Source organism: Vidua macroura, chromosome 2 (genome assembly GCF_024509145.1).
Source record: "Vidua macroura isolate BioBank_ID:100142 chromosome 2, ASM2450914v1, whole genome shotgun sequence".
Taxonomy (NCBI): domain Eukaryota; kingdom Metazoa; phylum Chordata; class Aves; order Passeriformes; family Viduidae; genus Vidua; species Vidua macroura.
In genome coordinates this window covers 115,920,277-115,937,164 of record NC_071572.1, presented here as the reverse complement: position 1 = coordinate 115,937,164, position 16,888 = coordinate 115,920,277, and the positions used below count along the sequence as shown (strand labels likewise).

Here is a 16,888-nt window from a genome sequence, read left to right as displayed (position 1 = left end):
GAGGTGATGAAAGGCTGACTTTACTTCTTGAACCTCTCCTGGACTTCATCAGTTACCTCATGGACCTCAAAGCCCACCCAGCTTCACCCCCTGCCATGGGCAGGGACACCTTCCACTGTCCCAGGCTGCTCAGGAAGGCAAAGCAAGTTTTTCTTCTTTATTTATTTAGCTCCTCTGCTACTTGAGAACTTTTTTTTTTTTTTTTTCGTGAGTAATGTCTCCTGCAGCCGTATGGAAGGAATCAATCATAGGAAATAAAGAGCTTGTAATCCATTTAACCAGGACTTTCCACCTCTCATTAAGCCAGAAACATTCATGCCTAATTCTCTGGGTAGCAGTTGCACAGCAGATGTGCAGGGTATCGATTGGAAAATGAGTCTTGCTGGTTCTGTTTTCCTTTTTTTTTTCCCCCCCCTCCCTTGCTGTTTCCATTCCAGTGCCTGCAGTGGGTGTGGAGGCACTTGGCTCCCTCTCACATGAGCCTTCCTGGGGTTGTTGGTGCAGTTTTCTTTCCCTGCTGGCAGGAGCCAGGTTTTCAGCAGGGAATGTGTGGGACAGGCCCCTGCTCCAGCTGCTGGCACCATCCGTGGGCAACTCTTCAGGGCTGTGTTTGGAGAGGCAAAACCAGGAGAGGGAGGAATGCTTGTCTGAAGAGGAAGCTGCTTGTCAGGGTGTGCATGTTCAAACCCAGCTCTGTTTCCACTTAATTTCTCAGCAAAAACCTGCTGGTAATGGGTAAGGCTTGGTGCAGACTTGTGGTTTGCAGCTTGGTGAGGGTGGCAAAGCTCCTGGAGTCTGTGGAGAGGAAAAATGTCCTGTAACCTTTTTAATTCTTTAAACACTTTTTCATTCCTTGTTGGTGCATGGGTTTTGCTTAGCATCCAGCTGTGCTTTTCTGGGTTTTCTTCTCATTCTTCCCTTTTCCTTTCCTTTTCTCACCTGGGTTGTCCCTGTTGAGTCCTGCTGATGTGGTGTCATCACCCAGACCACACCAACATCACAGGACATTCTCTGTCAGAGGCTCTTCAGACAGCAGAGGCTGAACATGGGGTCTCTTCCTCAGGACACTCCCTGGCCATCCCTCTTCTCCCAGTTTGGTGCTTTCCTGCCTGTCCCTTTGGGTTTGTGGCTCAGATTCCCTGCACTGCCCTGTCTCCTGCCAAGATCCACGGCGCTGTCAGGCTCCTGGTGGTGTCTCACCTCACCTTAGCTGCTATTTTAGATTTTTAGCTCTTGAACTTCTTGTGCTGCTCTCAGTGTTTCTGGAATGCTGTCCCAAGGGGACTCCACCTGACATAGACTTGCAGAGGTGGAAAGGTTTGGCTTTCCCAAAAAATGTGATTTCAAGCGCTTTGGGCTGCTTCACGTTTCTCTTTGCTGCTTCTAAAAGCCAAGAGCCTTATTAGAATTAAAGAGATGAGAAATTCACGAGTTGTTGCCCATCTCTCCACCAGCCCCCAGAAGGTGAAGCTCTTTTTATACTCAGGTTGTCAGAAATTCTTTGGCAGAGGGGTGTCCCATGTTTTTCCTCGTGTCCCACCTGTGCTTTGCTGCTTGGAGTGCTGCTTGTGGACTCACCTGATATTTCTGGATCTGCAGCAGATTTTGTGTTTTCAGAGCTCTGCCAACACCTTGACCTGCAGGGTTGGTGCAGAAAGCAGAGATTGTGTTTAATTATTGCTCTGCCAGAAGTTTATACAGGTTTTTCCGGTGCCCTGTTCCTCTTCTTCCACCCTTTGAGAGTTCCAGGCACCCATTCCTGCCTCACTCCGTGGAAAACATTAAGAAGTTCTGTTGCAGAGGGCGTTAGTCCGTCCTGTGCTTATTTATTTAGGGAGATTAAAGTCTAAGTTTTTCTTTTGTAATCCCTTTGAAGTATTTATCTTTTGAAGTCTGAATTTTCATTAACTGGAAGTGTACAACCCCCCAAACTACACGCTGCCCTAGTTTCAAAGCTGTAAATTTTTTTTTTTTTTTTTTTTTTTCTTTTTGTAGGAAACATTTAAGAACAATAAACAACAGGTCAGACCCACAGGGGCTCCACGTCAGCCAGATCCTATTTGGGATGTGTCTGTTTGGGGATGTCTGATGTGCCACTCTGGGGAATCCAAGTGGCTCTGCAGGCTCTCCCTGGCTTGGCATGTAGCCATGGATTTTTGGGATCTCAGGGAGACTGGGATGTTCCCCTTCTGAGTGCTCTGCCAGACCAGCACATGGCCTGTAGACCTTTCTTTTTCAGTTTTTTAATTTGTTCTTCCCCCCACTCTTATTTTCTGTCATTGAGGCAGCAGCACTCAGCTTTAAGGATAAGGTTGTTGTGCTTTCCTGCCTCAGCTCTCATCCAAAATATTCCATATATCCATGTGCACATGGCAGAGGAAACTTTCCTGCAGTTCATCTTTTTTGTCTGTTTGCCAGGGGAAAAAAAAAAAAATAGATGCTGACTGGAGTTTTGATATATCTACTGCTTTTGTTTGTGCAGTATTATCAGTGTAAAAATGAATGTTTTCAGCCTGGAAAAAGTGGGTGGGAGACCTCTGACCCAACCTGATATCCAGAGTGGGGAATAAAAATGTGTGGGGAAGAATAACCCTGCTGGGTCGTTGCCTGGGCATCCTCCACCCCCAAAATGAATCACCTGAGGCTGTTTCCTGGCTTTGGGGTGTCCCATTCCTGCCTTGAAATGAAATCTTGGCTCTTGCAAGCTGAGATGCTTTGGGTTTGTGCCAGCAAAATGTGGAAAATGGTGCTCAGTGTGTGTGTGCGCATCTCGATTTCCTCCCGTGGGAGTGGCCAGAGCAAACAGCCCTCAGTAATAGCTTGTTATTAAACAGATGGGGATATTGACCCTCTTCCATTTCCATTTTCCACGTCGGGGAAAATGAAATTGCATTACTTTGGCTTGCATGAGTTCAGTGTATTAATAAAAAAAAAGTGTATGAAAACCAATGGAGAGTGCATGCAAATCCCAAGAATTTAGATAATGATTTCAGCCCTGGCTGGGCCATAGAGATTTCTCTTCTATTTTTCCTTTTTTGTTGTGCACAGAACTGTAGAGTTTGCTCTGGAATAGCTTAATTTTTTAGAAAGTATTCAAGGAAAATCGAGATTTTCCAGTATAATTAAGGAAACAACTGACAAGCAGCCTTACAAGCATATCAATAGGGCTAATTGATTATCAGGCATGTTCTCACCTAATTGGCATAGGAAATTATTTGCTTAACAAGGTTTTAAGCATAATTAGATTGATGCAAGTTTTAGAAGAGATAGAGATGTTGAATTTACAGAGATCCTTGATAAACAGTGATCCCAGGAGTCACCAACAAGAGGAAACCCACTTCTTTTAATATGGAAATCAGTAGAATCTGCCAAAGCTCTTTTTAAAAATGAGTTAACATTAAAAAATTAACTTCAAATGCTGTTTATTATGTTTGTTTGTATTGTAAGTGGGGTCAGTTTCCTTGGGGCCTGAATTTTGGGAGATGGGAGCCTGTGTGCTCAGGGCTTGCTTTGGTTTTGAGTGTCCCACTGCATTTCCAGGTATGGGGGGAGCACGTGCTTCTTCCCCGCAGTTTTGCCTCTCTGGAACCTTGTGGAAGGCTGAGGTTTTCCACTGGATGGGTCTTCCCAGCCGTGCCTTGGCAGGTGGAGATCCTGTAGGAGACCACATCTGCATGGGTGGTGGGGTTGTTGGAGAAAAATGTGTCTGCCTCTTTCCAAATGCTTGTTTCTGCTCCGACGTCTCCTGAGACTTCAGGATTCCGTGGGCTGGCGTGGACCTGGCAGTGCTGGGTTGATGGCTGGGCTCCATGATCTTAGAGGGCTTCTCCAGCCTTAATGATTCCATGATTTCATTATTTGTAAGCCTCCATCGAAGCCTCCCTGGCCGTGTTTTGGGTTTTCTTTTGGATGTGCTGATCCAAACCTGAGCAGTCCGTGGTGTGGCCGGAAGGGCAGTAAAGCTGCTTGGCTTTTAAAAACCACAGAATATCCTGAGCTGGAAGGGACCCACAGAGATCATCAATTCCCATCCCTGGCCCTGCACAGACAGCCCAACAATTCCTCCCTGGGAGCTCCTGGAGCTCTGGCAGCCTCAGGGCTGTGCTCATTCCCTGGGGAGCCTGGGCAGTGCCAGCACCTCTGGGAGAAGAACCTTTCCCTGATCTCCAACCCAAACCTGCCCTGGCACAGCTCCAGCCCTTCCCTGGGTCCTGTCACTGTCCCAGAGAGCAGAGATCAGTGCCTGCCCCTCCTCTTCCCCCATGGGGAACTTGTACCTGGCGGTGAGGTCTCCCCTCAGTCTCCTTGAAGGGGGATCAAAGGAGAGGGCTTGGAGTGCAGCAAGCCTTGGGAAAGGTTGTTATACCTGCTCCTGTGGAGCTTCATCCCCACTGTTTACTCAGAGCACTTCAGGACTTGTGCTGTTGCTCTTCTCCTCACTAAAATGAGGGCACTGAGATGCTTTAGTGATTGGTCTTGATTGCTGCCTTCCCTCTCCAGTCCAGGTTTCTGAATATTGCCCTGAGACTACAGGGATGGAGCAGTTAACTCAGAGAGACAAAAATCAAAAAATTTTAGGCCAGATCTCCACAGAGAGCTTCACTTTTAAATTTGCAACTCCAATTCTCCCTTCTTTTTTTTTTTTTTTTTTTTTTTTTCCTCCAAAGCTGTTTGGAAAGGAATAATGTGTAACCAATACCTCCACTTCAGTATCCCAGAAGTGCAGTGTGTGCTAATTAGGCATCCTGGAGCCTCTGGAAAATGCTCCCATTGTATTTCTAGATGGAATCTACCCTGCTCCCCCTTTTTGGACAAGTGAGCTGGTTTTTCAGCTCTGAGCAGCTCATAGCCATTGGCAGGTGATGCATCTTGAAAGTCAAGGTTGAGAGCATGAGTGGGTTTGTGTTTTCTGTTTTATTTCTTTCCCTGTCCCCTCCCTCCTGGTGCACGTTGCTGGATTTGAATAATTAATGCCTGTTGTCTTGCTTCCTGTTTTCATTTCTGTATGTAATGCTAACCAGCAGTGGGCTGAATCATTCATAGGCTGCTTTCTGCACCTCGACAGCTGGAGATGTCATGGGAACAGTGACTGGGGGGTGCTGCAGACTTTCTGCTGCTCCCCTGACTCCGTTTCTGGAAGCAGGAGCAGTAAGTATTGAGCCCATGCTCTTGGCCAAGCCAGGCTCTCTCTGGGCAGATGCTATCAGTGTGGTTTCTCTCCCCGGAGCTCCTGTTACTGCTCAGGTGTCCCTGTGTGTGTGGAGGGCAGGGTGGGTGCTGGGTTTTGTCCTTTCCCACCTGTTTTGGGCTTTTGTGGGTCTGGTTGTGATGCTCATGGAGAAGAGGGAGCGATTTTAGGCTTGTTGGTTGTGCTTCATGCAATTATACTGTATTTAGGAGTGGATTTTTTAAAACTTGTCTTAGATTTTTTTTTTTTTTGTCCTTGTGCTTTTCCTGAGTTTTTGTGGAGAGCAGCCTGGAATTCTGGGCTCCCACAGTGCCTGCCTTTGCAGTGAGAAGAACCAGGGTGGGAGCTTCACTTTGGTGTCTTACAGAGCCTTTTCATCTGTCTTTCCCCTTGGGCAATGCCAGGGATCCAGGGACAGCCACAGCTCCTCTGGGCAACCTGTGCCAGGGCCTGGCCTCCCTCACAGGGAAGGATTTCTCTCCTATCAAATCGACACAATTCCTGCAAGTGGTGAAATGAAATAGCCAGTGAAAGCTTTTGTGGATGGAGCTGCCCTCCTGCCTTGCATGACTAAAGCAGGAAGAGGTGGAAACCAGGAGAGATGCTGTCCTTTGGAGAAGAATTAGTACAGGATTACTTGGAACAACTGCAGCCTTCTCGGTTTTCAGGGTGGGAATAAGGGGTTTGGCTGGGGAGTTGTTAATGGGCTGTGGATGATTTTTACATCTTGCACAGAGCCCTCAGCATCTTGTACATCGCGCCACGCTTGGAATCTTCAGGGCAGAGAGGGCGGTTTAGCCCAAGGCCTTTAAATAACATCCAGCTTTGCACCTCCTCCGTGTCTCTGTCCCACTGTGACAGGTTTTGTGCCCGTGGTGGGAAGGCAGAGGGGGAGGCTCGTTTCCTGGGGATGCTCCTGAAGCTGAAGATGGGGGAGGCACCATGAGCAGTGACTAATGCTGAGCTTTATAAATGGCAAGAGGAGAGGTGAAACGCGGGCAGGGAGGTGACCTCGACACGAGGGCACAGAAGGTGGCACAGCAGCATGGAGGGGGGGACGTGAGCACCAAACAGCTGTCCCCCGTGCCTCTGTCCTGCTTGTCACCCCCACAGGGGACGAGCAGAGCCACGTTGGGGAGCTGGGCTGGCCACACATGGATGTGTGGGTCCTGCCCACCTCGTGTCAGCAGCCCGAGCAGTGCGGGGAGCTCTGCTGCGAGCACAAAGCTGCCTCTGTGTCTGGGGGAGAGGATGGCACAGGGCTGTGGGGACAGCGTGGTGACAGGCTGCTGGGTCTGGAGCCACAGCAACCTCTGGGATGCCGAGTCCTGATTAAAGTGTCAGGGCAAGGCTGTCCTGGGCTGTCAGCACGGAGCGTGAACGGACACAGACACACAGGGGCTGGGAGGGGTGAGCTGTCTGTGTCCCTGCTGACATTTCCAGACTCCAGCACGGTGTCTGCACTGCCTGCAGCATCCCCTGGCGCATCAGCTGGGGTGAAAAATACGCTCAGCCCTGCTTTTGGAGGCTTCCTCCCATGGGATGTGTCAAGGAAAAGCTTTTAGGCGGCCGGTTTACTTCCCTAAGCCCAGCCACGCTTTGCTGGTGCCAGTGAGGATGTTGCTGCTCAGCTGTCACAGCTTTGCCCAAGACCTGAGCCCTGGGAGTCCCACATGTAAGGAAGCAAAGCGTTTCCCCTGGAGAGGGTGGGATTTACAGCCCTGCACTCTCAGGAAAGGTGGGCAAGCACTGTGCAAGCTCAGCTGCTGTCAGACTTCACTGTGGTGCACACAGCAGCAGTGTGTGGGGCTGTGGGTGCACACCTGTGCTGCAGGAAGCTGTGGGAAACCTGTGGTGGGGGATCAAGCATCCAGCATCCAGCTCTGCATCCCCGTGAGCGCTTGAGAGGTTTATAAAGGGAGAGGGTAATGCCTATATAATATATTTTCTGTATGCACACACTGTATCCCATATTCTTGGGGTTGTCCTGTGCAGGGCCAGAAGTTTGGTCCTTGCTGGATCCCTTCCAGCTCAGGATAGTCCCTGATTCTGTGATGCCCCTTCTGCAGGAGGCACGGAAGTGTTTATTCCTCGTCTGGGACTGTTTTGCAGGCTCCATGGGATGCTGACATTAAACTGCTTTAGCTCGGCTCAGCTTCAGCTTTGTGGTGGTCTCTGAATCCATTTCCAGGTGGTTCTTGCAGCAGCTCTATCTCTTTACACTTCAGTCATGTGTAAGAACCCAATAACCTGGGCTGCAGATCATCATCCTCCTGCTTTTGTCCTCACGTGGCTTTCCCTACCTGTAGCTCCTTGCTTTTGGTGGCGTGGGAGAAGCTGCAGGAGGAAACAAAACTTGCAAACTAATTAAACTTCTTGGTCTTGCTGAGTAACGAGTGGGAGATGTTGGCAGGGCTGGGAACAGATCTGATTCTCATCCCTCCTCTCAGTAGCCAGAGGACATGCTTAATTATTAAATTGCTTGTTAATGTATTGAAATACCACTCGGGATTTTAACTTCCTTTTTTTTTGTTGTTGTTGCTGTTGTTGTTTTCTCTGCTTTGCCTCAGGGCGTTCCCAGGAGCTGATGGATTTGTGGTAGCTGGCTCTGGAGGGGCTGGAAGGAGCATGGTTAAACACCAACCCCTGCAGTACTACGAGCCCCAGCTATGTCTGTCCTGTCTGACCGGGATCTACGGCTGCCGCTGGAAACGGTACCAGCGGTCACATGATGACACCACCAAGGTGAGCAGGTGACAGCAGCTGGCTGCCACCTCGTCCCTCTCATGGCTGGCTTGTGGCTTCTTGTGGTTGAAATGTTGTTTGGGTTTTTCCCTTATTTATTGGCTTGGATGTTTGATGGGAGTTGTTGACTCTGGGGAATGACCCCAGGATTGTGGAAGTCCTCGTTCTCCCAGCCCGCGCAGCCAAAGGAGGAGCCTGAATGCGCAGGGTCGGCTTCTCAAGGTTGTTTATTTTCCCTTCTCTAGAACATTCTTTCTCTGACCTGCTGAGCTCTGTCCAGCAGGTTGGCCATGGCATTCTGTCTGCCCTCTAGGGCAGTGTTTACCTTTTATACCAAAAACTACATGTGCTATGTTTACAGTAACGTGCCAATGTCTGTCATTGATGTTGGACAGTGTGTCTGTACCTTAAACCAATAGAAAAGTGTCACCATCACACCAAGACATGGAGGAGAAGGAGAAGGTCAGGACACGCCCAAATCCCTCCCTCTTGTACTCCTGAACCCCATTCTAAAAGCCCCAAAATTCTACTTTTTCACCCTGTGTTAACTCAGCTACCACACTGCTCAAACCCTTGTGGCTTGTAACTCCTCACACAGAATTGGCAGCTTTTTCCACAGGCTAAAATGGAAGCCACAGGTGTTTTTGACTTTGTGCCAGGGTCTCTGAGCTCCCTGCCAGGGTCTCGAGCCAGCCAGGGCAGCCAGAGGGATGTGCTGGACTCTGACAGTTGACCATGGCAGGAGGTCCTCCCCATATGGCTGATGTAGAGATGGGCACAGTGGGGTTGGTCATGGGTCTCTAGGGGATTGAATGTGCCCAAATCTCTTTAAAGGGGAATACTTTCCTTGTGGTTTTTTACTCCTAGCTCTGTGTCCTGCTGGTGCTTGCAGCACCCTTGGCTGGATATGTAGGTCCTGTGTTTCTGCAGCATCTCTGCCTTCGTGGTGTGGTTTCAGTGGACATGGTGGTATTTGGTCCCACAAGGGACTTGGTGATCTTGGAGGTCTTTTCCAACCTTTATCATTCTGTTCTTGCGTGTGACAGTGGGCTTGTAGGTAGGGGAAAAGGGTGCCCAGAGCAGCTGTGGCTGCCCCTGGATCCCTGAAGTGCCCAAGGCCAGGCTGGATGGGGCTTGGAGCAGCCTGGGATGGTGGAAGGTGCCCCTGCCCATGGCAGGGGTGGCACTGGATTATCTTTAAGGTCCCTTCCAACCCAAACCCTTCTGGGGTTTGATGAAAGGCAACAGAAGGTGAGAGCAAGCTGGAGGTGAATGGGAAAGCTGTTGGAGGTGACTCTTCCCTCCCCTGGATAAATATAGATTGCAAGAGCTCTGGCAGAGGGAATCCAGGCAACCTCCCCTCTTGTTCTGGGCTGTGACATGAGGTCTTGTGATGTGTTGATAGGAGAAGTGTGAAAATACTGCTGTCAAAACCACCCTGTTACATCATCTGGGTAAGGATATTGTTTTACTGTTCTCCTGTACTCCCATGTTGCCTGGGATTGTTTTTTAAAAGTGTGCTTACAAGTTAAATTTGGGTTTTTTTTTTTTCCTTCTTTAAATCTCGTTTCATCTGTAAGTGTTCCCAGGGGACCCTTTGGCTGCCTTTTGAATGCTTAATTTTGCTCTCCTATCCCTTGGCTCCTCTGTTCTGTTTTTAAGCCTATAGCCAGGGATCTTCTTGGCTCTGGAGTGCTTTTTCTCTCGGAAAAGCAGCTGTGAAGGAGCAAACAGGGCTGTGTGGCAGATCCCGTGCCAGAAAGGCTCCTGGTTGTGAATTGCAGCCATTGTTGGTGGTGCAGCTTGGCCGGGAGCTCCCCTGTGACTTGGAAAGTCACGCCTTGAGTTTGTGCAGCCCAAAACAAATTTCCTTTTGCGGAGTAGGAGTGTCGGTGCCGTTTTCCCTCTGCTTTCAGCTTGGTCTGGGTGACCACTTCAAGCCAGCAGAACGCTGCAGTTCTTAGCTAAAAATTTACAGAAAAGTTGCCGTGAATTTTTCAGCTAAATCTGCCTCTGCTTGCGTTACCAGAAAATATCAGTGGCAGCTTTCCAAGTCTGCTTGGAATTTCCACTGGTCTTTGCTAGTGCTGGAAAGGAATCCATTGTGTTTAAAGGTAGCTGATCCGGGCTTAAAAATATGTCCAGTCTTTGTGAGGCCTCAACTTCCATTTTGGTAAAAGAGAGATGGAGACAGCAGCAGGAGAAGGAGAAGAAAGCCTAAAATGAGCTGCAGGCTGTGTTATTTGCTTTCTTGTTAAAACATCAAACTCCCCAGAATAAGAGGCTTTCATCCAAATTTGGGTCACGGCCCAGCCTTGCCTCCATGACATCTTCAGCTGATGCCTGTGAATGTTTGTTGTCTGAATTGTTCTGCACCTCAACAGCCAGAATTTTAATGATTCCTCTCTTTTTCCTTCAAATGTATGTACACCAAGCTTCCTATTCCACGTTTAAAAATTACATGAAAACAAGAATTTTAATTGGACACCTGAGTTCTAGGGCTGAGAGGCAGCTTGCTGGAATTGTCATTATCCTTTGCTTTTCTCTGACCTTTGAGAATGAAGAGAGGTGCTGAAGGCACACAACCAATGTACTCTGATCGCCTTTTAAAATTTTGAACATTTGCAAAATTCCTTTTTTCTATTGTGGGCCCTCAGCTTTAATGGCAAGATCCCCTTTCACTTTTTTTTTAATGTTTTTTTTAAATGAAAGACATGTGAAGGAGGAGAAATGGTCTTGCTGAGATTCAGATGATTATAATCTCTGTAGCTGGTGTGAGAAAGGAATTTCTGATCTAACCACAGCTTGTTCATCACATATTCAACCAAGGATATTATGAAGTATGTGCATGGAAGCAATTTTTTTTTAATTGCTTCCAAACCCCTGTTGTTTGTACACAGCAAGTATCCCACCCTGGAAATCATCCTGGGTGGGAAAGGGGGCAAAAATTTCCTCCCAAAGGAAAAAGCAATGATAATTGTTTAATCTAGCCAGTAAAAAGAAGAAGCCACTTTTATTGACTGGCTGGGCTGAGCTCTCAAACATGGTCTTTCTTTCCATCCCAAATCTCCTAATCCTCTTCTTAATTGCAAGTTGTCTGAACTGTGAGGATGTGTGAGGGGAAATACCCAATAAAGCCTCTCCCCTGCCTTTATCTGCTGCTGCTCGTGTAGCTGCAGATCTAGAAAAGATTTATCAACCCCTTCCTGTGAATTGGGCAGTCCCTGTCAGGATTTATGCCCTTCAAGTGAAATGTGTGTGATTCCAGATAGTCCATTTGGTTAAATGCATCACATGACCTCCAGCTGAGGATTCTGATGGCTTTTTGGGGTCCTTTTGTGCAGAGATAAACGAGGAGCTGTGGTCCATCAGCATAATGAATTGCAGTGCTGTGTCTGGGCTGGGTGTATTAATTCACTCTCTGGTGAAATGCTCTTGTAATTCCCGCTTGGCCAGAGCTGTGAAATGACCTGAACAGATGATCTAAGCCACAGGCTTTGGGCTGATTCCCAAACGGCCAGAGGTCACTGGTCACAGAAATTGCTTGCTTTGCTGAAATCTGCTATTAGAGGATGGGTTCATTTGCCCTTTTCCGTGTGTTTTTCAATTTGTGAGGGTTTCAGACCGCAGGCCTGAAGGCACAGGAGCTTTTGGGGGAAAGAGGCTCTTTCAAGGTTGTTTGATTTGAGGCTGGGCACTGAAGCATTGGATGTGACCAGTGATTCAGAGCTGAGTCCCCATGAATGGATGTGTCCAATCATGTTGGCTTGATGGGCTAAATGCAGAGAAATCCAGTCATTCCATTAAATATCAACGTGGTTTTTTCCTGATTGTTCCTGAGGGTGTCCCCCTCATTACAGGGGTCTGGGCTAGATGATCTTTAAAGGTCCTTTTCAACCCAAACTCTTCTGATTCTGTGATTCTATTTTTTTTCCCCCATGATGCTTGGAAATTAAAGCAAAACCAGGCTGTGTTTAGGGTTTTACACATCACTTAAACATCTTGTAAAATTCACCTTTGGAGCCCTTCACTTTACAGGGAGGCTGTGAGGTGGATGATTGTCCAGGAGAGCTGTTTGAGATCCATGTGACAGCAGAGCCAGGCAGGAATTGCATTTGCTTTGTGTGGTGCCTTCAGAGCAGACTTGGCAGAGTGTTACTGGTTTTAACTGGGAATAGCATATTTTGCTACCTGTCTTAGACAAGGCAGGATCCTGTGGAGGACTGGCAAGGAGCAGAGAGGTGTTCCAGCCTCAGGAACTGGGATTAACCTGCCAGGAGCTTGCTTCTCTTTCATTTCCACACCCTCCTGGAAAAGTTGGGATGAACCAGCCTGTGTCAAAAAGGTTCCCTATTCCAGCAAAGCTGCTCTGAAGGATGGGAAATCCCAAGTCCTGGAAACCCCAGGAAAGCCACAGGGTTAGAGCCTAATCTTGTGGTGCACCCTAAACGTTGTCAGGGTGAGGATGCTTGACTGATGCTGAATTTCTGGTGTAGTCCTGATATGGGCAGAATGCCTGTGGGGGGAGAGTCTGCAAAACCCATTGACTGTGGGGCCTGGGCTGGGATTATGGGCTCAGACTGGGTGATTAACGTGCCCTGGGATTTGTACAGCTTTAGAGGTGTCAAAAGGTTTTTTTTTCCTGCAGAGCATCTGCAAAACGTGGCTTTGGGCTCTGAACAGCCAGCACTGAACTCAGCTGCAGCTGGGGAAAGGGGGAAGAGAAGGGGGATTTTTGGAGGGATTTTTGGGGCCCTTAGAGCCAGCCATGTGTTTTTACAGGGATTTCTTCCCCCTGGACACCTGGGTACAGCAATGCTCCTCCACTCTAAGGTGCAGCCACTCTCACAAAATCTTGACTGGTTTGAATATGCTCAATCAACTCCTGGTTTAACCCATATGGGAGAGCCTTTCCAGGCTCTCCCTGTGAGTCCCCTGTACTGGTTTTGACTGGGATACAGTTAATTTTCTGCACAGCAGCTGCTATGGTGCCAGATTTTGGGCTTGTGAGCGAAACAATCTTACAGCTACTGCTGGAGATTGTTTATACAGCATCAAGGTACAATATTTTCTGAATTCCCTCCAAGAAGGGGAAAAAATTGAGGTGTTTTTTCTGCTTGTTTTCCTAAACAAATGTTCTTCCTCTCAGCTGTGTAGTTGTTGTTTTAGTTGGACTTTTACAATCGAATTAGATAACTCCCTTTTCCAAAGAGGCAATGGGAACCTGTGATCCTCTTAATCCCAGGTTAATTAATTGTGTCTGTCTTTACTCAGACATTTAGTCTTTCCCTTTGTGTGGAGCCATGAGTGTGAATTTTTTGGGAGAGAAAATGAGAAAAGTGAACTGGCACAGACATCATGGAAGTTTGACTTGTGGGAGTCTCAATGTCAGAAGTTCTCTCTCTGATCTTAGAAGAACAGTGAAAAATCGTGGCCCTTTTCCAGATGAGGCTTGATTTTCCTCACCCAGAGGGAAGTGAATGTGACCTTGCTGCCCTTGAGTTGGACTCCAGTGATTTACTTTACATTTGGGGTTGAATTTGCCAGTCTCCTACTTCACCAACTCTGTTTTTCCAGCCTCTCTCATGAATTCCCGGGTGTCCTGGAATAGATCCAAGGACAGTTGGGCTGTGACAGAGAAGAAAATGCTGGAGAGCAACTTTGCAGGCTGTCCTCACTGGGTGGCTGGATGCACTGGGAGAGTGCAGGGGCCAATGGAAAAGGCTTTTTACCATCCTTTCTTTTTTTCCTATCCAAGTTGAAGGTATTTTTTTCTGTCTCTCATAAAAGTAGACTTTGTGGAAGTGCCTCAAGGATGCTTGCGGCTCCAAAATGACCACGAAAATTAACTAGGTAAGAAGAAAACCTGGCCCCAGTGGGAGTAATTGAATGAAATGGAAGGAACAGAGAGCAGGATTAGTTTGTGGTGATGATCCCTGAGAAAGGTGTGCAGAGGAAAAGGTGGAAGATGGGGAAGGAACCAGTCTGGGAGTAGATCATAGAATGAGTTGGGTTGGGAAGGACCTTAAAGACCACTTAATTCCACCTTCCACTAGCCCATGTTCCTCCAAGCCCCATCCAGCCTGGCCTTGGGCATTTCAGGGATCCAGGGGCAGCCACAGCTTCTCTGGGCACCCTGTGCCAGGGCCTGCCCACCCTCCCAGGGAACAATTCCTTCCCAATATCCCATCCATCCCTGCCCTCTGGCAGTTTAAAGCCATTCTCCCCTGTCCTGTTCTTCCAGGCCCTTGCCAAATGCCCCTCTCTGAAATAATGGTCAGCAGGGCAGGGAACAACTTGAAATAAGTGAGGTGTGGCTTTCCTGGCATTGGTCACAAGACATTTCAGTCATCTGCCAGTTGGTTGTTACTGCCTGTGAGGTCTGGGTGGGGATCCAAAGTGCTGGGGTTCCAGGAATGCTTGTGGTTTTAGGAATTGGGAACCTCTGCACTGCTGACACGTCTTATTAACAAAATTGATTAGCAAAGCTGAAAACTGTGATGACTCTTCTTCGTTGGCTGTGAAGCTGATCTGTGATTTTTGTTTACTGTCTCATGTGTTCCTCTGGGAAAAGATTTAGGAGTGTTTGGTTGCAGATTTAGGCTTTTTCTCCAGGTTGTTCCCAGAAGAACTGTGGCCAAGCTCCAGAGTGGGATTTCAAGGGTATAACCAGCAGCAGGAAATGTGCTTGTCCACGGCTGGAGGTTTTAATTACTCTTTGTACTCATCTCAACCTTGACAATTATTCTAAATTTTTTTTTTTTTTGCCTTTGTGAGGTGTTAAAAGCAAAGCTGGTGAACTGGTCTGGACCCATAATTTCCTCTTGGTGTGCAGTTCTGAGCCTTTATTTGGCAGATACTTATTTGCAGATGATGTCAGCGAGCACTTGAGAGTCAATTGACTTCATTTGAGGCCCTTTTCCAGGGAGAATTATGGAACAAAAAAAAAAAAATGAAACAATTGAGGCTTTGTTTGAAGTGTGCACTTGCAGCCTGTGACTCCTAGAAACTGAATGAAATTCCTTGTGAGCTCTCCTGAAGCCGGCCGTGAAGTCAAGGTTGACTTTTGGGGTGACAAAAAGCAGCAGCACTGACCAACAAGCAGAGTTTGGGTGGTTGTTCAGGTCCTGCTGCCTGTGCCAAAGATGGCCCTCGCTCCAAGGAGAGCAGCTCTTTCCTCCCTACACATCAGCTGGGGGTGTCTGAGGCTGCTGGGCAGGCACCAGGCTCTTGATTTGAGGGTGATGTGAGCAGCAGAAGTCTGGAGACTTTAACATCCCCTTCATGCCAGAGTGTCCTTGCTGGACTCAAATTCCCAACCAAATTCCAGTGGGATCAATCAGTTGGATGCTTAGCAAAAGGAGGGGAAAGAGACCCCAGTCCTTGTCCCTTTCAGCAGAAACCAACCCTTCTCTTGACTGCAATCACAGAATGGTTTGGGTGGGAAGAGACCTCAAGGATGAGGTAATTCCAACCTTCCACTGTCCCAGCGTGCTCCAATCCCCATCCAACCTGGCCTTGGACACTTCCATGGATCCAGGGGCAGCCACAGCTTCTCTGGGCAATCAGGGCCTCCCTGGGAATTCCCAGGGAGGAATTCCTTCCCCATGTCCATCTGATGATGCCTGGGGGGAGAGATGGGCGTGTTTGGTGTTGGTGACGTGGGCCCTTCGCTCCCCCAGACCGCTCCTTTCACCACAAAACTCTTCCCTTCTCGCTTGCCGCTGCCCCTTCGCGTTTGGCGTTTTCTGACGTGCCTTCCTGGAAAAAACAGACCTGGTTCCTGTAATTCAGATGTAATTCAGAGCCAAATCCTGCGGTGCCTCGCTGGAGGCTTTGCTCACCACGCCTGGGTTGTCAGCGCTCAAACCACCCCACATCCTGGGCAAACCACCCCTCTGTGGCTGTGCCTCCTTGTCTGGGTCTTTTCCTTCCCCAAAACGCTCGAGAGCCTCAAGTTGTATCAGAAGTGGGGGTGTAGCTGAGCAGTATCTGGAAAGGATCTCTCATTTCTCTGCTTTTTTCTTTTTTTTTCTTTTTTTCCCCTTGAGGTCGATGCAGAGTTACTCTCTGTGTGTTTGCAGGATTGAGTAGCTGCGTGCTCAAGTCTGACCAAATTGTTTTCCTGCTGCCATCAGGGATTCCTGCTTCTCCAGCCAGAAGGGAGGGATAAACAGCACAAGGCAAAGTGGAACCAATGATGGACCAATGTCTGTCATGTGCTGGGCTTGAAATATCAAAGTTTTTGTGTGAAGAGCCAACTCCAGCATTTAAATTTACTCCCAGGATGGCTGATTGTTTATTTTCTTTCCCCAACGCTTCACCCTCGAGATTTAAAAAACAGTAATGAATAAATAAGCCAAGCTTCTACCTCCTCCCCAGAGGGATGCTGGCTTTGGACACTCAGCTGCTGCTGGGCCTTGTGGCTTCATTTGATTTCCCTCTGGCAGTGCACTGAACCCATTTAAATCTGTCTTAGGGAAAAAATAAGGTAAATCCCTTCCATATGTCAAGTATTAGAAAAATACATGATTTCTTTGACTTGCACAAAGCATCCCCTTGTCTGGCAGCTACAGGAACAAGTGCACCCTTGTTTCTGGGAAGACAAGCCCTAAACTCATGCTGGTAAATCTGACATGTCCACTGTTTCAGGCAGTCTCTGTTGATGTCAGCTGTGCCTGTGGAAGCTGGGGAAGACCCTGATTTTATCAATTTTCCCCTTGAAAGAGAGAGGCACTCCAGTTTTGCCTTGCTCTAATTTTTTTTTTTATTCTAGGCCTTCAGGTCACTGGGTTGCCACCAAAGCTGGGGCAGAAAGCCTTTGGCACATTAGCCCATTCAGTGGCTTCTGTCACCAGATGTGTCTTTGCCCTCTGGGCCATCCCGTGGGATAAATGAGGCTGTGTTTTCATGGGGCAGCACTTTGTGGAGCAAAATGTGAGCGCTCAGGATTTG

At 48.1% G+C, this 16,888-nt stretch overlaps 1 protein-coding gene across 5 annotated transcripts in view; it reads left to right on the top strand.

Annotated features, from left to right (window-relative positions):
• GDPD5 (glycerophosphodiester phosphodiesterase domain containing 5) overlaps positions 1 to 16,888 on the top strand; it is a 104,424-nt gene that overhangs the window by 36,077 nt on the left and 51,459 nt on the right. For 4 of the 5 annotated variants that reach the window (XM_053971496.1, XM_053971494.1, XM_053971495.1 and 1 more), the window contains exon 2: positions 7,759 to 7,933. The exons of the other annotated variant lie outside the window; for it this stretch is intronic. In XM_053971496.1, coding sequence (XP_053827471.1) covers positions 7,817 to 7,933 — 117 coding nt within the window. In that variant the 5' untranslated portion in view covers positions 7,759 to 7,816. The remainder of the gene's footprint in view (positions 1 to 7,758; positions 7,934 to 16,888) is intronic. 5 annotated transcript variants of the gene reach the window in all.